Genomic DNA, 23787 nt, shown 5'->3' with positions numbered 1-23787 from the left:
TTGCATTCCAGCTTGCTTCACGCAGGTGGCGAGGTAGCAGGTACAGGTAGATCCTACCTTACCAGTACATGCTGACACAGATGTGCTCACCAGCGCTCCCCTTTTCATCAGGGAGGCCAGCGGTCGCACTTTCAGGGAAATGCTTCTTTGTTAGCATTTGCCATACATGCTCACTCTACACTGGTAGGTGACGAGAGTGCAGGTGTGCATGGTCGACAGGCTGACCTTCCTCGCTTCCCTTTGGAAGCTAATCAAGGAGAGGGGCCTGACGGTTCGTCCACTCGTGCTTTACCTTTCCTAGGCAACCTACCTAAGCCAAGGAAATCTCTTGAGTGCTGTTACCTTCTCGAGGGATGCATCATGGTTCACCAACCAGGTGCAAGCAGTGGTCTTAGGACCAACCAATAACCCTCCAGTAGTACCTCCAGCGAGTACTCCATCCATCCCACTGGAGGTTTTAAGTTCCTCAGGGAGGAGTAGTCCTCCGGCTGATGCCAGATGTAGCAGTTCTGCTAGGCAGCTTCCATCCCCAGTGGTGTTTCACCTTACGTTTCCTCACCATTCAGGACCCGAGTGCGAAAGATTAGGCATTATTCCTTTCAAACTGCACAAGAGGAAACTGGGCCATCAGGTAGCCACTCCTCCTCCAAGTGACTCTATCCATCCCAGGACCAGCTGAGGTTCGACGTCTCCTAGGGAGGTCTCCTTTATGGACAATTATAAGCTTGTGTCTATAGAGTTGGACCATCAGGAACTGGCTGCTTCAGTGGCGAAGCCTCCAACCCCTCCTCCCACTCCCTGTGAGGGAGTGGGATTCGAAGAGGAAGGAGTTCCTCCTTTCTTGTAGACTTTAATATCTGGCTGTGGAAAAGGAAGGATCATAAGACCCTTCCTAAGAACTGGCACTTGATGTTTGGGCAGCCAGTGCAAAGGGAAGTTTGGTTGGTTTTCACGACTCTGACCCTCCCTGGTCTCTTATGGGTGTGAGTTCAGAGGAGGAAAAACCTTTCGATGACAGCTCGGAACATTCGGATGCTCACCATGTCTTTTTTCAGGTTCTTTTGTGCATTTAGAGGATCAACTCCCAGGGGGAGCTGGATCAGGTTCCAGGTGAGGGCAAGGACACTCTTCTGAACCTTGTCTACAAGACACCCAGTCCCACCAAGTCTGAGTGGCCTTGCCTTAATCCAGGGAGGTCAAGAGTGCTAAGAAGAGGGCTTACTCCCCAGGTGGTGGGATTATCCCAGTCCCTAAGATCTGTGAACTTGTTTTGGTTACTTCCTCCGCCAAACGTACGTCAGAGGAAGTTCTACTATATCGTAGACGACAATCCTTCTCCACTCCCTCTAGATCCGGCCATTCTGACTCTGACCCAAAATATGTCATTGGACAAACTCGCTGCTTTGCCGGTGGTCTTCTCTGTGGCGGATGCTGCAAACATGGAACGGGTTACAAAGTGCTCTTTCCAAGCTGTTTCATGGTTGGATTACTGGTTGGGGATCTGTGGGTTACCTCTTTAAGAACGAGAATTTCTTCACCAACCAGAGGAAGAAGGCAATGTGTGCATCCTTCTCTCGGGGCCAGGACGATGGAGTTTAGACCCACAACATCGTCAACCAGTGGATCAACTAGGCTTCGAGGCAAGATGTCCTAGTCTCAAAACTAAAGAAAGGGTCACAACTTTCGAAGCTAAGAAGCAAGGTCCTATGCAGCTCTTCAATCCAAGGTCTCCAAGAAGGCTAGAGGAGCGAGAGTAGGTAATCGTGGCCGTTCCCACTAGGGGGAGCGTTCCCCTACCAGTCCACTGGTGGGGAGATGCCTACAGATCAGGTGGCAAAGGTGGATGCTCCACAGGGTTGAACCTTGGTTGGAATACCATGTCCCGTTCGTTCACACTCTCTCTCCCTCCTCTAACCCTTCATCCAGTGATGTTGAGTTCCTACTCGAGGAGATCTTCGAAGGAACAAGCCCTTCGGACTGAAGTCCAGACCATGTTGGAGAAGAGCACTCTCCAAGAGGTCCTAGATAAGTCTCCAGGCTTCTACAGTTGACTTTCTTTTTTTTTTTTAAAGGCATTTGGAGGCTGGAGACTGGTCATAGACCTCTCAGTCTTGAATGACTTTGATCAACAAACCCATTCAAGATGATGGCCCAGATGATCAGACAGGCCATCAGACTGGGAGGCTTCATGATAATGCTGGATCTCAAAGAAGCGTACTTCCAGATCCCCATCCATCCATCGTCAAGGAAGTACCTAAAATTTACCCTAAGTGGAAAGATATATCAGTTCAAGGTGCTGTGCTTTGGCCTGTTCACAGCACCTCAGGTGTTCATACAAGTGTTCTTTCTGGTGTCCACCTGCGCTCACAAGAACAGCATCCGTCTCCTTTGATATCTCAACAATACACTGATTTTTGCAGACTTAAGGGAGAACCTTCTCCTCCATTGAGACAGACTTCTCACATTTTGCCAAGATCTGGGGATCGTGGTAAACTTCGAGAAGTAGTCACTGCTACATTCACAGGATACAAAACTAGGCAAAGTCTTTCTGTCCAAAGAGAGAAAAGAGAAAATGAAATGGACAGCTGGAGTCATTCTAATCTCGGCATAAGCGAAGTTACTCACAGGTCTGGTAATGGCTTGGACCTTGTATACACTGACTCCCCTGGCGTTATAACAAGGAAGGTTAGTTCTCCAGTCGGAACATCTGATCATGCCTTGATTTCATTAATACTGTAGTGAAAACTGAGCAGCCTGTCCCTGATATATAATATTCTTGTAAAATTTATATGAAATCTCAAACAGACTGGAATGGGATTTTGCATGATCTTTTGGGATTGAATTGGTCACAATTATATAGTGTTGATCCTGTTGTCCCTTTGAATGAGAATCTAGTGAACATAATTGATTGGCATATCCCTTCTTGCGTGCTAAGGTATCGAGTGAAGGACAAACCGTGGTTCAATGATGATTGTAGACGTGCTTATTTGGAGAAGCAGGAGGCCTATCATCTTTGGAAGGGTAAAAGATCAGATTTGACCTGGAATAACTACAGTATACTCAGCTTAGAGCTTTTGCTCAGAAAGTTTATGCTTCAACTGAAAAGCAATACAATTTAACCATAAAAGAAACCCTTTCTGGTACAACTCGGTACCATAAATGGTGGTCTACCCTTAAATCTGCACTCTTTGGTGTAGATGCATTAGTTCCTCCTTTACTTAAACCAGATGGCTCAGTCACTCACTGTCCAAAGGAAAAGACAACCCTTTTGACTGATGTTTTTCACAGTAAATAGAGTAATGAAAAACTTGAACTTCCTCATTCCTGTTTTCCTGAGGTTAAACTAATTTAGCTTTTCGATCTTGTGAAATTAAAGCTCTCTTGATGGACCTTGATGCTTATGGAGGTGTAGACCCAAATGGTATTTTTCCTTTGTTTTTTATAAAGACTGCAGATTTCTTAGCTCTGAAGTTGTTTGTTATTTTCCACAAGTTGGCAAGAAGAGGTGCTTTTAGCACTTGTTGGAGAATTGGTAATGTTACTCCTCTATGTAAATAGGTTTGTGGTAGCTCAAGTCCAACTAATTACCGCCCAATTTTAATAACTCCCATATTATCTAAAGTTTTTGAACGTCTTCTGGCAAAACGTCTTAACAGGTTTGCTGAAGGTAATCATCTATTCCCTAGTTTGCAATTTGGTTTTTGTAAAGGGCCTGAAGCATGTGATGCCCTTCTTACAATCTCCAATGCTGTACAGAAATCCTGTGATTGTAGTCAGGAAGTTTGTATGATTGGCCTTGATTTTAGTGCTGCCTTTGACCGTGTTAATCATGAGGCCCTTGTCTTCAAACTCAAACAGTTGGGAGTGGGTGGGTTGTTTCTTAGCATTATTATTGATTTTTTAAGTAATAGATCTCAAAGAGTTGTTGATTCGCACCATAGTGAGTATAAAAAAAGTGAAAAAAATAGACAAGAATCAAAAGTTAAAAAATAATTAAGCTTAGTTAAGTTAATTTTAATTTATAAGTGTTAAGCCACGTGTAAGGAACAGTGATGTGTTGTCCAAGTCTCTCTCCTTCCTCCCTCTTCTGTACACTGCCATTAGCTGCTATCCTCTGTCTTGATTGTAAGAACTCCATAATAAAACCACATTTTATTGCATATTACTGTAATCATTTACAGACTACAGTATATCATTTTGTGAGTGTATGTAAAGTATGTTTATATTGTACAGTATAGCATAGGAATTAATTAAATTTATTTCTGTATTTTTATATGGGAAAAATTGAATTGTGATACGAGCAAATTGACATATGAGATATACTCGTATCTCTAGGTATTACTGTAGTAGCTGTCAATTGAGAGAAGATAATACCCAGTACCAGTGTGGGATGAATGGATTGAATGACTGGCATTTTCTTCCTTCATCTTCCCCTTTAGGGGCACATCATCTGGAGGACTCTGCAAGATAGCCTACCTCCGACTGCAGGTAAGAACCATCTTGCCTTGTGTAGTCTGAAATATTGCATGAATTTTGTTATGTTCACAACATGGATGGCATAAATTCCATTTGATCTGGAAATAAAGGTTTATCCGGTATAGGAACAGGGGTCAAAGTAGATAATGGGGCCTGAGATACGGGTATGGGAGAACGAGTCGAAGAAGTACTGGGAACCGTACTCACCTGATGTACATCCAGTGACTCATCAGATACTTCCGTGGTCAGCAGGTTCCTCTCCCTATCTGACGTCACAAGTTCACAAGCTCCCTACGAGGGAGAGTTGGGCAATGCCTATGTTAAAATTAAAAGTGATCATTATCACTTTTCCTACTCTTACTTAATCACGTCACAGTGTTGGTTTCCATTCATTCACCATGATTGCCCAGACCATCAAGCTCTCCAGCTTCTCTAAAGGTGGAAAGTTTACAAGGTGTCGGGGTACTTTTCTCAGGCTCTCTTGAGCTCAGAACTGTACCCTGAGGTCAAGTTTTCCAGCCAGTTGGAATTTGGACTCCCACCCCATTAAGGGGGACTCCAAAGTAAAGAGCAAGGTTTGTATTAGTGTAGGAGCAAATGGCAAATTTGGAAGTAATTTGTATTTTTCTTGACTATATAAATCTGAGCTCTTTACTCGTACTTGTCCTGCCATTACCTGCCTCACAAATAAGTCCTGTCTGCAATCAAGAGAGAGGGTTCTCACTGGGGGAGTGTGTGAGCTGGGTGGCTGGTCTACTCTTCCCTAACTAGCTGAGTGTTGTTGACACCTAATGGAAAAGTTCATGGCTAGATTCCAGCTATGCTGAAAACATATATCCATAGTAAAGAACTCAGGTTTGTATAGTAAGGAAAAATACAAATTAGCTCCAAATTTGTCATTTTAATCTTGACTTCTAGCAAGTTTTACAAATGTTGGGCATTGAATAATTTCTTTATTCTTTATTAATAATGCTCTTAGTTCAAAAGAATAATTATCAAGAAACAGCAAAGTTCAGTTTGACAACCTCCACTTCGGAAATATATATGCATTATACAAAGCATGAATGTATAATAATGGAAGAAAAACTTTAAATTGTTTGTCGTTAAAAGTAAGGGAAATAAAATGCAGTGAAAATTATCAGTCTTTGAAAGCATATTACATATTAAGTGCAGATAGTTGTAGGAATGCTTGATATGATGGTTGGTTAGGTTGATTTTTATACAGACATTTGCTAGAGAGGGTGATGAGCTGACTAAAAACTACAAAACAAAGAGCTTTAAATTGGTGGTTGGTAAAATATGAATAAAACCAATGAATAGATTACAGAATAATTCAATGAATATCTAAATACAAGAATTACTTTATTACATTCTTAACCTAGTTACCTAGCAATAGGAGGTTCAACTGATGGAAAACAGTGGGGGTTGGGAGTAGCAAGTTGTGTAACCCAAATGATGTTTGACTAGCAAACTGTCTAGCTTCTGAATGCACTCTTGAATGCCTCTAGTTTGTATGGTGGTGGGTTACTGGAAAGGGTTCTATGCATTTAAAGAAATTTTACTCAAATTATGAATATTGCTAATTTTTTCTCTTTCAAACTAAATATAGATTTTTAAATATTTAACTTAGCCGGTGAATATATATAGCTGCAACTCTGTTGCTCGACAGACAAAAAAACAGTAAAACTCGCCAGCGATCGCTATACAGGTTGCGGGTGTGCCCACCAGCGCCAACTGTCGGCCAGATACCATACTCGATGTAAACAAAGACTTAATTTCTTCTCTGTCGACGTGTCGACAAGACGTACTTTACTCGCTGTTGAAACCTGGAGTTTTTCCCATCATATTTGGTGAAGTACTTTAATTTGGTTATGAGCTTTCGCAGTACAGGGTTTTTCTTCAAATAAATCCTTGAACTCTTTTTTGTATCGGATTCATTGTTGATGACTTAGATCGTTTTTTGGAATTTTCCCTTGACCAATTCAAAATAGCTGACCTTTCACAAGTTCCCAAGTTTAGAAAATGCAATGCTAGGGACTGTCATAGGCGTCTTCCAAAGGCTTCTCTCGACCCTCACACTGTTTGTTCCAATTGTCGGGGTAAAACCTGTCAATTGGAAGATCGGTGTGAGGAATGCGTGGGCCTTTCGGAATTCGATTTTAACGAATTTGAGAATTATACACGCAGACTAGAGAGAGATAGGGTAAGGAGAAGTTCTTCTAGGTCGGTAGATTTTTCCTCTCCTCATGCCCCTCAACCTAATCCTTCCCCTGTAGTGGTTGTTCCTAACCCCCCTCCTAGCACTCAGGAACCATCGATGGCTGACATGATGCGTGCTATCCATGCCTTGGGGGAGAGAGTTGAGTCCCTTGCAAGTGACCGCAATCAACTCATGGCGGATGTTAAGGAACTAAAGTGCCAAAGTGCCGCGGGAAGTGATAAAGTGCCTAGTGTTTCTCAGTGTTGTGAACAGTGTTGTGCTTGAGGGTTCGTCTGTTCGTGCCTGTCGTCCTCCTAGTCCGGGACCTCTTGCAAGCTCCCAAGCCCAGGGGAGAAGCAATGTCGTACGACGCATGGGTTCGAGAGGCTTTGATCAGCGAACAGACGTTCCCTCTATGGTATCAGGCGTATCTCCCCAAGATCGCCCCTACCTACGTAAGACGAGAGAGCCCGTTTATACCTCGTCGTCCGAAGGTGTTTCTCGTAAGAAACTTTGGACCAAGGTCTCACGACCTTTGAAGCGTAAGTTGGTCCCTTCAGGACAAGTCCAACGTCCCGGTTGTAGCCACTGGGTCAGTTCGGACTCGTTGCCGTCATCTGATGACTGCTCGCCGCCTAAGAGAGGCAAAGCGGTACCGCCTCAGTCGCTCACCCCGTCTGTTGCCGCACCTGCTGCCGTAGACCCTAAATGGGTATTGCTACAGGACATGCAGTCCAAGCTTGCGTCCTTGATGGAGGACTTCAATGCGGAGAAGGTTGCTGCTGAACCTTCTGGCCAACAACCATCCAAGCGGTCTGTTGTGCGTCCTGTTGACGCTGAGGTTACTTTCTCGCGTCTACCAGTTGAGGTTGTACCCCCACCGATGCGACCCAGTGTGGTTTGCCAGCCGCACGTTGACGTTAGGCGACGCACGGAGGTGGTTGTTGACGTTCAGGATGTTCAGCAACCATCAGAGGTGACTTGTTTTGACGCGGTGCGTCAACCTCCGCAACCCGGTATGGTGTTGACTGCACAACCCAGACGGTCTAAACAGTCTCGGGTGGACGCTGTGCGTCCTCGCGCACCCATGGTTGTTGACAGTTCACAGACTGTGCAGCAGTTCCATGACGTTGCGTCCGGATCCGTCACGCATGCACCAGTGCGACCGGACTCAGCGAGCCAAACGTTGCCCACTCCGTTGCCGTTTCCTCATCAGTTTTCGGATGAGGAACTATCAGATGAGGACGTTGCTGAACCGCAAGAGGATCAACCTTCAGAACTTGACGAACCTAAGGCAACTCAACCATCATTGGACTTTAGAAAAGTCATGGCTGTATTTAAGGAGTTGTTCCCTGACCACTTTGTTTCTGTGGCTCCTCGTTCGCCGCCGTCAGAGTTTGTGTTAGGCGTGCCTGCTACCACACCTGCCTTTACTAGACTCGTTCTCTCTCGTTCATCCAAGAGAGCTTTGCGGCTGTTGGGAGACTGGTTAGAGACTAAGAAGAGTTTAGGAAAGACAGCATTTGCCTTTCCCCCATCTAAACTCTCGTCTAGATCGAGCGTCTGGTATGCCACGGGAGAAGTTCTCGGCTTGGGAGTTCCTGCCTCTGCCCAGGGCGACTTCTCAAGTCTTGTAGACTCTCCCCGCCGCCTTGCCATGAGACGCTCGAAGATTTGTTGGTCACCATCGGACCTGGACCACCTTCTTAAAGGGATTTTTAGGGCTTTCGAAGTCTTTAACTTCCTAGACTGGTGCCTAGGAGCCCTGAGCAGGAAGATCTCTTCTGCAGATAAGGACGTTTCCTTGCTCATTATGTCCTGCATGGACAAGGCCGTCCGTGATGGGTCCAACGAGCTAGCCGCCTCTTTCACGTCCGGAGTCCTGAAGAAGCGAGAGTCTCTATGTTCTTTCCTGTCTGCTGGAGTGACGCCATGCCAAAGATCCGAGCTACTCTTTGCTCCCCTTTCCAAGTGCCTGTTTCCTGAAGTCTTGGTAAAGGAAATTGCCCTATCTTTAGTTCAGAAGGACACCCACGATCTAGTTGCGTCCTCGGCTCGCAAAGCTCCCCCTTTGCCTACATTGTCTGCTAGACCGAGGTTAGACACTCCAGCGTCTCGCTTTATTCCGCCCTTTCGTGGCAGAGCCTCCAGCAGAGGAGGTGCTCGTGCCGAAGGGAAGCGAGGGAAGAGGAAAGGATCCAAGTCCTCTAAGGGCAGAGTCTGACTGCCCGCAACTTCAGACAGCAGTAGGAGCCAGACTCAAGAACTTCTGGCAAGCCTGGGAGAAGAGAGGCGCAGATCAACAATCTGTGAAGTTACTCAGAGAGGGGTACAAGATCCCTTTTGTACGCAAACCCCCTCTAGTGACGTCCCCCATCGATCTCTCTCCCAGGTACAGAGAGGTAGAAAAGAGACAAGCCCTGAAACTGGAAGTGTCTCTTTTGCTAGAGAAGGGAGCGGTGGTCAAAGTCTCGGACCTTCAATCACCGGGGTTTTACAACCGTCTCTTCCTAGTATCAAAGAAGACAGGAGGGTGGAGACCGGTGCTAGACGTCAGTGCTCTGAATGTCTTTGTCACAAAGACGAAGTTTTCCATGGAGACCACAAAGTCAGTCTTAGCAGCGGTCAGAAAGGAAGACTGGATGGTCTCGCTAGACCTAAGGGACGCCTACTTCCACATCCCCATTCACTCAGACTCCCAACTTTTTCTGAGATTCGTCTTCGAAGATGTGGTCTACCAGTTTCGGGCCCTGTGCTTTGGCCTAAGCACAGCTCCTCTCGTATTTACGAGGCTGATGAGGAATGTGGCCAAATTCCTCCACTTATCGGACATCCGAGCCTCCCTTTATTTGGACGACTGGCTTCTCAGAGCCTCTTCCAGTCGTCGCTGTCTGAAGGATCTCAAGTGGACTCTAGATCTGACCAAGGAATTGGGACTCCTAGTCAATTTGGAAAAGTCGCAGCTGGTCCCATCCCAAACTATTCTGTATTTAGGGATGGAGATTCACAGTCAAGCTTTTCGGGCTTTTCCGTCGGCCCCCAGAATAGATCAAGCCCTGTTTTCCATCCAGAAGATGCTGAAGAAAGAACGCTGCTCAGTCAGGCTGTGGATGAGTCTGGTAGGGACGCTGTCATCCCTGGAGCAATTTGTATCACTAGGAAGACTACACCTCCGTCCTCTTCAATTCCATCTGGCTTTCCACTGGAAAAAGGACAAGACGCTAGAGGCGGTCTCGATCCCGATTTCCGGAAAGATGAAGTCTTGTCTGACTTGGTGGAAGGACAATATCAACCTAAGAGAGGGTCTTCCCCTGGCTGTTCAGTTACCCAACCACGTTCTCTTCTCGGACGCATCGGACTTGGGCTGGGGCGCGACGCTGGACGGTCGGGAATGCTCAGGTCTGTGGAACACGAGTCAGAGGAGCATGCATATCAACTGCAAGGAGCTGTTGGCAGTTCATCTGGCCTTGAAAAGCTTCGAGTATCTCCTTCGAGGCAAAGTGGTGGAAGTAAACTCGGACAACACCACGGCCTTGGCGTACATCTCCAAACAAGGAGGTATCCACTCACTGACGTTGTACGAGATCGCAAGGGACCTGCTCATCTGGTCAAAAGATCGAGACATCTCCCTAGTAACGAGGTTCATCCAGGGCGACTTGAACGTCATAGCAGATTGTCTCAGTCGGAAAGGGCAAGTAATTCCAACAGAATGGACCCTCCACAAGGATGTGTGCAAGAGACTTTGGGCCACTTGGGGTCAACCAACCATAGATCTCTTTGCAACCTCGCTGACCAAGAGGCTTCCAATCTATTGCTCTCCAGTCCCGGACCCAGCAGCAATACATATAGATGCCTTCCTCCTAGATTGGTCACATCTGGATCTCTACGCATTCCCACCGTTCAAGATTGTCAACAAGGTACTGCAGAAGTTCGCCTCTCACGAAGGGACAAGGTTGACGTTAGTTGCTCCCCTCTGGCCCGCGAGAGAATGGTTCACCGAGGTACTTCGATGGTTAGTAGACGTTCCCAGAAGTCTGCCTCTAAGAGTAGACCTTCTACGTCAGCCGCACGTAAAGAAGGTACACCAAAGCCTCCACGGTCTTCGTCTGACTGCCTTCAGACTATCGAAAGACTCTCGAGAGCTAGAGGCTTTTCGAAGGAGGCAGCCAGTGCGATTGCTAGAGCAAGGAGAGCATCTACCATTAGAGTCTACCAATCGAAGTGGGAAGTCTTCCGAGACTGGTGCAAGTCAGTTTCTGTATCCTCGACCAGTACCTCTGTAGCCCAAATAGCTGATTTTCTCTTATACCTGAGAAAAGGACGATCCCTTTCAGCTCCCACTATCAAGGGCTACAGAAGCATGTTGGCATCGGTCTTCCGGCATAGAGGCTTAGATCTTTCCAACAATAAAGATCTGCAAGACCTCCTTAAGTCTTTTGAGACCACTAAGGAGCGTCGTTTGGCTACGCCTGGGTGGAATTTAGACGTGGTACTAAGATTCCTCATGTCAGACAGGTTTGAGCCTTTACAGTCAGCCTCCCTGAAAGATCTCACTCTTAAGACACTTTTCCTGGTATGCTTAGCCTCGGCTAAAAGAGTCAGTGAGATTCATGCCTTCAGCAAGAACATCGGATTTTCGTCGGAAAAAGCTACTTGTTCGCTGCAACTTGGTTTTCTAGCCAAAAATGAGCTACCTTCTCGGCCTTGGCCTAAATCTTTCGATATTCCCAGCTTATCGGAGATCGTAGGCGATGAACTAGAAAGAGTCTTATGCCCTGTTAGAGCTCTTAAGTTCTATTTAAAGCGTACTAAACCTTTACGAGGCCAATCTGAAGCTTTATGGTGTTCAGTTAAGAAACCATCCTTACCTATGTCAAAGAATGCTTTGTCATACTTTATCAGATTGTTAATACGAGAAGCTCATTCACATCTGAGTGAGGAAGACCGAGCTTTGCTTAAGGTTAAAACGCACGAAGTTAGAGCTGTAGCAACTTCCGTGGCCTTTAAGCAAAATAGATCTCTGCAAAGTATAATGGACGCAACCTATTGGAGAAGCAAGTCAGTGTTCGCGTCATTTTACTTGAAAGATGTCCAGTCTCTTTACGAGAACTGCTACACACTGGGACCATTCGTAGCAGCGAGTGCAGTAGTGGGTGAGGGCTCAACCACTACAATTCCCTAATTCCATATCCTTTTAATCTGTCTCTTGAAATGTTTTTAATGTTGTTTTTTATGGGTTGTCCGGAAGGCTAAGAAGCCTTTCGCATCCTGGTTGATTTGGCGGGTGGTCAAAGTCATTTCTTGAGAGCGCCCAGATTAGGGGTTTGATGAGGTCCTGTTGTATGGGTTGCAGCCCTTGATACTTCAGCTCCTAGGGGTCTGTCAGCATCCTAAGAGGATCGCGAGGCTCCGTAAGGAAGACGTACTTACAAGGCAGAGTAATCGTCTAAGTCGACTTCCTTACCAGGTACCTATTTATTTTGTTTTCGTTATATTGATAACTTCCAAAATGAAATAAAAACTCTTAGCTTAAACGATGTAAACATATTTAACTGGTCTCTACCCACCACCCTGGGTGTGAATCAGCTATATATATTCACCGGCTAAGTTAAATATTTAAAAATGATATTTTAATTATAAAATAAATTTTTGAATATACTTACCCGGTGAATATATAAATTAAATGACCCTCCCTTCCTCCCCAATAGAGATGCAGTGGGATGAGAAGAAATTGAGTCTTTGTTTACATCGAGTATGGTATCTGGCCGACAGTTGGCGCTGGTGGGCACACCCGCAACCTGTATAGCGATCGCTGGCGAGTTTTACTGTTTTTTTGTCTGTCGAGCAACAGAGTTGCAGCTATATATATTCACCGGGTAAGTATATTCAAAAATTTATTTTATAATTAAAATATCATATTACTTAAAATTTCTTTCTTATTCAGTGCAGGTGAATTAAGAATCTAGAGTTATTTTGTGTACAATGGATCAGTATAGGTATTCTGAGATTTTTTTTAAGTTTTTACAAATGTGACTTATTACAGAAACAAAAATGATGTTTTATAATGTTTGGTGTTTGACTTTCAGAGTTGCATTCTTCCCACTTCACATCGGAGATCATGTTTACATTGGAGAGGGGTCAATTGTCAATGCTGCCGTCATTGGATCATATGTTTACATAGGGAAAAACTGTGTTATTGTAAGTAGTATAGTGCTGTTTATTATACTTCATAAGGGCATCTATGATTTGCATCCCTTACATGTTTTTTTTTATCTAACATCAAGCCTTGAAATCTACGGTATATGGCTTAGAAATATGATTTTTAAGAAATTGATCAAATTTTTTTTTTTTTGCCTACAACAATGTCTTATGCACTATTGTGTATTTCCCTTGTGATTAAAGATAGTTTGTTCTGACACTTAATAAAGTTTATGCTATTTATTAGGGATTATCTTTAGGGAAAGCTAGAAGACTAGCCATTAAAACTTTCATGGGGGCTGGCCGGTAATGCTGAATTTTAATGAAAGGACTTAGACATGCATAATACTTGATAAGGTGACTTAGGACATCTCCAAACTGCATAGGATTTTTGCCTCTGACCTTCGGATTAACGATGCCCGGGTGATTTATCCTGAAAATTAGTTTGTTCCGTAACTGGAATACAAACCATGCTATTTAATAGGGGTATGACTTTCGGCGTAGCTGAAATGATGAGTCATTAATTTTTAATGAGGGTTTACTACCCACACCGCTAGTTAGCGGGGGTAGGGGGAGGGTAGCTTGCTACCCCCCCCTCTCACACACCTGTGCTTGAGCTCACTTTGCTCTCGGCTCGGAGGGTGGTCGGACGTGTCCGCTCTCATCCTCGCCGTTCATATTGTCAGCCATTTAATTGCTTTTGTTCTTTCTTTTTCTAGTTTCTGTGTATGTGAAGTTGGCCTCTGCAATCATGCGGTCAAGACCGATCCTCATGCCCTTTGTCCTTCTTGTAGGGGCCAACGGTTTGATAGTATCAACAAGTGTAGTGAATGTAGGGAGTGGTCTACCTCCCAGTGGGAGAGGTTTTCGTGATGACGGAAGAAGAAGTCCAAACGGGATATTTCTCCTTCGAAGGTTGCTTTGAAGGGAGAAAAACCCAAGGCCTCTTCTTCCGTTGCCCAAACCTCCTCTGAAGCTCCCACCCGGTCGGTCTCTTTCGAGAGGAAAAATTCTGTCCAGTGTCGGTGGTGAAAGGCTGTCGCTCCGCCTTAAGCCTTGCCTTCAAATTGAATGGAGTTAACATTTCCTCCTCGACAGAATTGTCCTTCCTCATACGAAGCTTCGAGCTAATGTGCCCTCAGACCACCTCTGTAGAATGTAGTACAGTATATGTACTACAATCCCTGAAAGGAGCGCCTTATGAACCTCTTAGTTGGCCCTCAGATCGTGACCCGAGGCTGAAGATGGTGTTTCTATTAGCTCTGGCCTCTGCTAAAAGGGTCAGTGACCTCCAAGGTCTGTCCTGTGAGATTGCTGATTTGAGGATTGGGGGGGGGGGGGGGCAGTGACACAATTACATCCCTGAGTTTATTGTCCGGATTGAGAATCTCCGTACTCTAACAAATGACCCAGATCAACTGTTATTATGCACTTTTTGGGCGCTGAAGAAATACTTTAAAAGGAATATTTGAGCCTGATCAAAGATCAATAAACTGTTTGTCAGTACAGGCAGAGTCAAGAGGAGAGTTATGAAGAATTTAATCTCTTCCTGGATCAGGTAGGTGATCGAACAAACCCTCCAAGGGGACGTGACTCCTTTTGTAGTAGATGTAGAGCTCATGACGTCAGGAGTGTTAGCACGTCCCTAGTGTTCAAACAGAACTTCCATGCGACGCAGGTTTTACTGGCAGGCATGTGGAAATGTCAAACTATATTCACCACCCACTACCTGCAGGACATAACCCATAGGAGCCTTGACACATTTTCCATAGGTCCTGTGGTAATAACACCTCAGCTTCCTCGTTAGACAAGTAGCAGTTCGTTGAGGGAAGATGTTATCCGGTTGTAAGTTTAGTAATATGAAAGTGCATATGACAGGCCTTTTTGGCTTTCATTTTCCCTTCTCTAGAGGTTAAACAAACCAAGGAACTCAGCAAGCTAACCTCCTCTGGCTGCAGGTGGGTATCATCTTCCCTTGTATAACCTAACATATGCATGTACAGTATATTTGTTACGTCCCCCATCTCTCAGTGAGGTAAGAATCAGGGAACGACCTTGTAAGAGGAGTTTATCTCCAGGTAATGTCCTTCCTAGCCAAGTCACATTGCTTAATTTCACAACTTCGCACAAATGCTTAGGCCGTTATCTCTCATCGAGAGTTAGCGAGGTGATAGGGTGCGCTCTTCCACAGTTCTTGCAAAGCACAAGAGTCACGTCTTAGGTCAGTGACCAGCCAGTTGGTTTGGGCTTACACCCACCTTAAAGTGATTCTCCCTAGTAAAGAGCTGAAAGGTTTGTTTTTGGTGCTGGAATAAATGACAGATTTGGAAATAATTTGGTATTTTTCCCAACTATACAAACCTGAAGCTCTTTACACTTACTGGCCTGCCATCATCTATCCCTCAGGAAGTCCTGCCTGCAATTGTAAAGTGGCCTGTGTTGCCTGCTTTGTGTGAGCGGTTGGTTGGTTGGTCTGCCCCCACTAATTAGTGGACGGGAGTAGGACCTCGCTAAAAGTTTTACAGCTAGTTTCAGCTGTCACCAGAATATATCTCCATAGTAAAGAGCGTCAGGTTTGTATGGTTTTGAAAATTACAAATTATTTCCAAATTTGCCATATTAGACTCTTCAAACAGAAGTAGAGATTGTATTGGAAAATTTAATTAGATAAGTCTTACTTTATTTGATTGTTGCAGCTGCCATTTCATGGTTCTAAAATCTTTTGTATGAAGGAGACCTGTCTTAAACCTTTCCAAACTAACTAAAATTCCTCGATGTCACAAAGTTCCATAGAGACAAACTTGCTCAGTTTGTTCAGCTTCCTTTACCTTTTGAATTCATCAATGTATCTGTTTATCCAAACTTTAGGAAATTCAATTTGTTTACCTTTATGGTAAAGACATGCCAGTTTTAAGCTTTATGTATTCATCATCACATATTTCCACAGTAAAATCTTACTTATTGTACATTGTAAAGCAGTGACTTGTATCTGAGTACAGTATTACAAACCTAACTGAAAATCAAGTTATAAGTAAACTAAGAGTAAAATGATATTTTAATTATAAAATAAATTTTTGAATATACTTACCCGGTGAATATATAATAGCTGCAACTCTGCGGCTCGACAGAAAACACACTCAAAAAACTCGTGAGCGATCGCTATGAAGGTTGCGGGTGTGCCCACCAGCGCCAACTGTCGGCCAGGTACCACTCTTGCATGTAAACAAACCCTTCAATTCTTCTCGTCCCGCTGCGTCTCTATTGGGGAGGAAGGGAGGGCCTTTAATTTATATATTCACCGGGTAAGTATATTCAAAAATTTATTTTATAATTAAAATATCATTTTTAAATATATAACTTAGCCGGTGAATATATAATAGCTGATTCACACCCAAGGCGGTGGGTAGAGACCAGAGTTAATTTAGTTTACAGCGTATAAGCTAAGAGTTTTTTCATTTTGACAGTTATCAATATAACAAAACCAAAATATATAGGTACCTGGTAAGGAAGTTGACTTAGACGATTACTCTGCCTTGTAAGTCTGTCTTCCTCACGAAGCCCAGCGATCCTCTTAGGATGCTGACAGACTCCCAGGAGCTGAAGTATCAAGGGCTGCAACCCATACAACAGGACCTCATCAAACCCCTAATCTGGGCGCTCTCAAGAAATGACTTTGATCACCCGCCAAATCAACCAGGATGCGAAAGGCTTCTTAGCCTTCCGAACAACCCATAAAACAATATTAAAAACATTTCAAGAGACAGATTAAAAGGATATTGGAATTAGGGAAGTGTAGTGGTTGAACCCTCACCCACTACTGCACTCGCTGCTACGAATGGACCCAGTGTGTAGCAGTCCTCGTAAAGAGTCTGGACATCTTTCAAGTAAAATGACGCGAACACTGACTTGCTTCTCCAGAAGGTCGCGTCCATGATACTTTGCAGAGATCTATTTTGCTTGAAGGCCACGGAAGTTGCTATAGCTCTAATCTCGTGCGTCTTAACCTTAAGCAAAGATCGGTCTTCCTCACTCAAGTGGGAATGGGCTTCTCGTATTAAAAATCTGATAAAATATGACAAAGCATTCTATGACATAGGTAAGGATGGTTTCTTAACCGAACACCATAACGCTTCAGATTTACCTCGTAAAGGCTTAGTACGAGCTAAATAGAACTTAAGAGCTCTAACGGGGCATAATACTCTCTCTAGTTCGTTGCCTACGATCTCTGATAAGCTAGGAATATCAAAAGATTTAGGCCAAGGACGAGAAGGCAGTTCATTCTTGGCCAGGAAACCAAGTTGAAGAGAACAAGTGGCTTTTTCTGTCGAAAAACCGATGTTCTTGCTGAAGGCATGAAGCTCACTGACTCTTTTAGCCGAGGCCAAGCACACCAGGAAAAGAGTCTTAAGAGTGAGATCCTTGAGGGAGGCTGAATGTAAAGGCTCAAACCTGTCTGACATGAGGAACCTTAGGACCACGTCTAAGTTCCATCCAGGAGTAGCCAAACGACGTTCCTTAGAGGTCTCAAAAGACTTAAGGAGATCTTGTAGATCTTTATTGTTGGAAAGATCAAAGCCTCTATGCCGAAAGACCGAAGCCAACATGCTCCTGTAGCCCTTGATCGTGGGAGCTGAAAGGGAGTGAACTCTTCTCAGGTATAAGAGAAAATCAGCGATTTGGGCTACAGAGGTACTGGACGAGGATACAGATACTGACTTGCACCAGTCTCGGAAGATTTCCCACTTCGATTGGTAAACTCTAATGGTAGAAGCTCTCCTCGCTCTTGTAATCGCACTGGCTGCCTCCTTCGAAAAGCCTCTAGCTCTAGAGAGTCTTTCGATAGTCTGAAGGCAGTCAGACGAAGAGCGTGGAGGCCTTGGTGTACCTTTTTTACGTGGGGCTGACGTAACAGGTCTACTCTTAGAGGAAGACTTCTTGGAAAGTCTACCAGCCATCGAAGTACCTCGGTGAACCATTCTCTCGCGGGCCAGAGGGGAGCAACTAACGTCAACCTTGTCCCTTCGTGAGAGGCGAACTTCTGCAGTACCTTGTTGACAATCTTGAATGGTGGGAATGCATATAGATCTAGGTGAGACCAATCTAGGAGAAAGGCGTCTATATGTATTGCTGCTGGGTCTGGGACTGGAGAGCAATAGATTGGAAGCCTCTTGGTCATCGAGGTTGCAAAGAGGTCTATGGTGGGTTGACCCTAAGTCGCCCAAAGCCTCTTGCACACGTCCTGGTGGAGGGTCCATTCTGTAGGAATTACCTGACCCCTCCGACTGAGGCAATCTGCTAGAACGTTCAAGTCGCCCTGGATAAACCTCGTTACTAGGGAGATGCCTCGATCTCTTGACCAAATGAGCAGGTCCCTTGTGATCTCGTACAGTGTCAGGGAGTGGGTGCCTCCTTGCTTGGAAATGTAAGCCAAGGCTATGGTGTTGTCCGAGTTGATCTCCACCACTTTGTCTCGAAGGAGACTCTCGAAGCTCATCAAGGCCAGGTGGACTGCCAAAAGCTCCTTGCCGTTGATGTGCATGCTCCTCTGACTTGAGGTCCACAGACCTGAGCATTCCCGACCGTCCAGTGTCGCACCCCAACCCAAATCCGATGCGTCTGAGAATAGAACGTGGTTTGGTTTCTGGACTGCTAGAGGAAGTCCCTCTCTTAGACTGATATTGTCTTTCCACCAATTCAGGCAAGCCTTTACTGTTTCGGAAATCGGGATTGAGACCGCCTCTAGCGTCTTGTCCTTTTTCCAGTGAAAAGCTAGATGGAATTGTAGAGGTCGGAGGTGTAGCCTTCCTAGCGAGACAAACTGCTCCAGGGATGATAGAGTTCCTACTAGACTCATCCAATTCCTGACTGAGCAACGTTCTCTCTTCAACATCCTTTGGATTACGAGCAGGGCTTGATCTATTCGGGGGGCAGACGGAAAAGCCCGAAAAACTGGACTGCGAATCTCCATCCCTAAATACAGTATAGTTTGGGATGGGATCAGCTGTCACTTTTCCATGTTGACCAAAAGTCCCAATTCCTTGGTCAGATCCAATGTCCAATTGAGATCCTTCAGACAGCGATGACTGGACGAGGCTCTGAGAAGCCAGTCGTCCAAGTAAAGGGAGGCTCGGATACCCGATAAATGGAGGAATTTTGCCACATTCCTCATAAGCCTCGTAAACACAAGAGGAGCAGGACTTAGGCCAAAGCACAGGGCCCGAAACTGGTACACCACATTGTCGAACACAAACCTCAGAAAAGGTTGGGAATCTGAGTGAATGGGGATGTGGAAGTATGCGTCTCTTAGGTCGAGAGAGACCATCCAGTCTCCCTTTCTGACTGCTGCTAAGACTGATTTCGTGGTCTCCATGGTGAACTTTGTCTTCGTGACAAAGACGTTCAGAGCACTGACGTCTAGCACCGGTCTCCAACCTCCTGTCTCCAACCTCCTGTCTTCTTCGGTACTAGGAAGAGACGGTTGTAAAACCCCGGTGATTGAAGGTCCGAGACTTTGACCACCGCTCCCTTCTCTAGCAAAAGAGACACTTCTAGTTTCAGGGCTTGTCTCTTTGCTTCCTCTCGGTACTTGGGAGAGAGATCGATGGGGGAAGTCGCTAGAGGAGGTTTGTGTACAAATGGAATTTTGTACCCCTCTCTGAGCAACCTCACAGACTGTTGATCTGCGCCTCTCTTCTCCCAGGCTCGCCAGAAGTTCTTGAGTCTGGCACCTACTGCTGTCTGAAGCTGCGGGCAGTCAGACTCTGCCACGTGAGGACTTGGCTCCTTTCCTCTTGCCTCTCTTTCCTTCGGCACGAGTACTTCCCCTGCTGGGGGCTCTGCCACGAAAGGGCGGAATAAACCTGGACGCAGGAGTGTCTATCCTAGGTCTAGCAGAAAAGGCAGTCGAAGGAGTCCCTTTGCGAGCAGAGGACGCTACCAAGTCATGGGTGTCCTTCTGCACTAGAGACAAAGCTATGTCCTTAACCAAAAGTTCAGGAAACAAAAACTTTGATAAAGGGGCAAAGAGTAGCTCAGATCGTTGACAGGGAGTCACTCCTGCCGACAGAAAAGAGCAGAGAGACTCTCGCTTCTTAAGGACTCCTGAAGTAAACGAGGAGGAGAGCTCATTGGATCATCGCGGATGGCTTTATCCATGCAGGACATAATGAGTAAGGAGACATCTCTATCGGCCGATGAGATTTTCCTACTCAAGGCTCCCAAACACCAGTCAAGGAAGTTGAAAACTTCAAAAGCTCTAAAAATGCCTTTAAGTAGATGGTCAAGGTCTGAGGATGACCAACTAATCTTCGAGCGTCTCATGGCTAGGCGGCGGGGAGAGTCTACAAGGCTTGAGAAGTCGCCCTGGGCAGAGGCAGGGACTCCCAAGCCGAGAACTTCTCCCGTGGCATACCAGACGCTCGATCTAGACGAGAGTTTAGATGGGGGGAAGGCAAAGGCCGTCTTCCCTAAACTCCTCTTGGTTTCTAACCAATCGCCTAACAGCCGTAAAGCTCTCTTGGACGAGCGAGAGAGTACAAGTTTTGTAAAGGCTGGCATGTCAGCAGGAACGCCTAAAACAAACTCAGACGGCGGCGAACGAGGAGCCACAGAGACAAAGTGTTCGGGAAACAACTCTTTAAAAATGAGCATGACTTTCTTAAAGTCCATAGATGGCGGAACTGCTCTAGGTTCATCAATATCTGAAGGATGATCCTCAGGCTGAGGGTCAGCAACGTCCTCATCCGAAAGTTCCTCATCTGACAACTGATGAGAAACAAGCAAAGGGGTTGGCAATGCTTGACACGCAGCGTCCACCCGCACTAGTGCATAAGTGGCGGACCAGGACGCAGCGTCCTGTAACTGCTTGACAGTCTGAGAACTGTCAACAACAACAGGTGCGTGAGAACGCACAGCGTCCACCCGAGACTGCTTAGACCGCCTAGTCTGCGCAGTCAAAACAACTCTAGGTTGCGGAAGTTGACGCTCAGCGTCAAAACAAGTCAACTCCGATGGTTGGCGAACGTTCTGAACGTCACCAGGCGCATCAGCGAGTTGCCTAACGTCCACATGCGGCTGAAAATCCACACGAGATCGCATCGAGTGTGGTACTACCCCAACCGCTTGACGTGAGTTGGCTACACCAGCGTCAACAGGACGCACAACAGAACGCTTGGGTGGCTGAAGGCCAGGATCTCGATGAGATAAACGGCTAGGCTCAACGGAAACCTTGTCGGCATTGTAGTCTTCCATAAGGGACGCAAGCTTAGACTGCATGTCCTGCAGTATAACCCATTTTGGGTCCACGGGAATGGGTGCGGTAACTGACGGGGTTAGCGTCTGAGACGGCACAACTTTGCCTTGCTTAGGCGGCGAGCAGTCATCCGATGACTGCAACGGGTCCGAACTGTCCCAATGACTACATCCAGGACGTTGGACCTGTCCTGAAGGGACCGACTTCCGTTTAAGAGGCCTAGAAACCTTGCTCCACGGTTTCTTGCGTGAAAAGCCTTCGGAAGACGAGGTAAAAATGGGCTCTCTCGTCTTATGGTAGGGGCGATCTTGGTGAGATACGCCTGATACCATAGAGGGAACGTCTGTTCGCTGATCAAGGCCTCTCGAACCCATAAGTCGTACGACATTACTTCTCCCCTGGGCTTGGGAGCTTGCAAGAGGTCCCGGACTAGGTGAACGACAGGCACGAACAGACGAACCCTCGGTCGCAACACTGTTCACAACACTTTGCGCACTAATCACTTTCCCACTTTCCGCCGTGGCACTATGGCACTTAAGTTCCTTCACGTCAGCCATGAGTTGATTACGGTCACTTGCCAACGCTTCAACTCTCTCCCCCAAGGCATGAATAGCACGTAACATGTCTTGCATAGACGGTTCCTGAGTGCTAGAAGGGGGGTTAGGAACAACCACTACAGGGGAAGGATTAGGTTCAGGGGCATGTGGAGAGGAAAAATCTACAGACCTAGATGAACTTCTCCTTACCCTATCTCTCTCTAGTCTACGTGCATATTTATCGTATTCGAGCCAATCGAATTCCGAAAGGCCCACGCATTCCTCACACCGATCTCCCAATTGACAGGTTTTACCCCGACAATTGGAACAAACAGTATGTGGGTCGAGAGAAGCCTTAGGAAGACGCCTATTACAGTCCCTAGCATTACACTTTCGAAATCTAGGTACAGTAGGGTCCCGAAATAAGCGTGTTCGAATTACACGATTCCCCTTTTCCGCGATCGCTATTTTTAAAAAATAAATTTTCTGTATCCGCGAGGCTGTTCAAAGTTCGCGAGTCAAGCACTACAAAATGTATCAAATCTATTGTCTTTTTAAGTATATTGGTAGCCCTAAATACGGTGATTTATAATAAATGTTACAAAACAATATTAACATTACATTTCATTAACATAATTTCATAATGAATAGCCTATTTAAGGATAAAATTCCACATCAACAATGAAATCAACTGTTAACTGTGCGAGTCCAGCTGACAAAATGTAAACAAAAATGTGGTTACGTTCTCGGCAATCTTTATCTTTCTCCAACCTTACGATAATTGTAATGGTAGTGTTAATGATGTTATATTAAAGCACTATTTTTGTTTAGTACAGTATATTTAAAAGCCTTATTTTTCCCTCTGGGCGTTCAAGGTTTTCACGAGTAGACTGGGTTTGTTTATCGGCAGTGAATAGCCTAAACTTCGGTAACGAGTCGTCAATATTTTGTGTTTATCGGCAGTGAATAGCCTAAACTTCGGTAACGAGTCGTCAATATTTTGTCATATTTTAAACAGTATACATTTGATTTGCAAACATTGGTTTTGTAGAGTAGACGGTAAAATAAAATAAAATAGAGAGAGAGAGAGAGAGAGAGAGAGAGAGAGAGAGAGAGAGAGAGAGAGAGAGAGAGAGAGAGAGAGAGAGAGAGAATTTGATGGCAGAAATCTCTCTCTCTCTCTCTCTCCGTAAGAAATAAAACCATAGTTCACATATGGCAACTTGAGTTTAAGAATGAAATTAACATGAATATTGTTAGTTGTGGCGATCAATTCCTCGCTTCAGGGGGTACACGAAACAAAAACACGGCATTCAAGTACAACAGCTGATTCTCTCTCTCTCTCTCTCTCTCTCTCTCTCTCTCTCTCTCTCTCGTTATACAATACTTACAAATAGATGAAGAAACCAAAATTGGTTTTCTTGAAGTGTCAATTAAATACAAAACGAAAAAATTATACCGTGTATACATCCATTTCAATCATAGCTTAAAATACGGTAACCGATTTCGTCCGCAAACCACTATTTTTTAGGAAACACCATTCTATTCAAGAAAATTTTTACTCTTTAAATGTCAATTGCGCTATAATAAAACATGTAGGCTACTTATGTTGTTAAATTTCGGGTGTGTTTTAAAAATCGAGTATTGCTTACTTATTTTTGTTTTACTTTTGGCTGTGATCACATCAGCTGATGTCTAGCTTCCGCGCGAATACAATAACAAAGAATTGTTTACACCATTTCTTAACTTATTCAAACCATCTATACAGTTAATATTACATAAACACCAATGTGTTATAACCTATCATATTTATTGTTTAGTACTTTAAAACCACCCCCCCTCTCTCTCTCTCTCTCTCTCTCTCTCTCTCTCTCTCTCTCTCTCTCTCTCTCTCTCTCTCTCTCTGTCTCTCTCACATCGAACGTTATAGCGGTAACCTAATTGTTCGGTGACTTTAAAAATAGGCCTAGTACTTTCTTCTTTTACCTTTTTTTTTGCATATGGATCCATAATTGAGGTGGGTACAAGTTGACTTATAACTGAAGTTAGGAAAAGTATTTTGGATATGGAAAGGACAGTTTAGAATTATCGTAAGTTATCACTCTGTCATTAGCGGCAGTTTGCTA

General features: G+C 45.0%; 1 protein-coding gene across 2 annotated transcripts in view; it reads left to right on the top strand.

Annotated features, from left to right (window-relative positions):
• DCTN5-p25 (Dynactin 5, p25 subunit) overlaps nucleotides 1-23787 on the top strand; it is a 111795-nt gene that overhangs the window by 85923 nt on the left and 2085 nt on the right. For both annotated transcript variants that reach the window (XM_068363657.1, XM_068363656.1), the window contains exon 3: nucleotides 12763-12874. In XM_068363657.1, coding sequence (XP_068219758.1) covers nucleotides 12763-12874 — 112 coding nt within the window. The remainder of the gene's footprint in view (nucleotides 1-12762; nucleotides 12875-23787) is intronic.

Source organism: Palaemon carinicauda, chromosome 40 (genome assembly GCF_036898095.1).
Source record: "Palaemon carinicauda isolate YSFRI2023 chromosome 40, ASM3689809v2, whole genome shotgun sequence".
Classification (NCBI taxonomy): domain Eukaryota; kingdom Metazoa; phylum Arthropoda; class Malacostraca; order Decapoda; family Palaemonidae; genus Palaemon; species Palaemon carinicauda.
The sequence above is the reverse complement of the archived record's forward strand: the minus strand, read 5'-3'. Positions and strand labels throughout refer to the sequence as shown.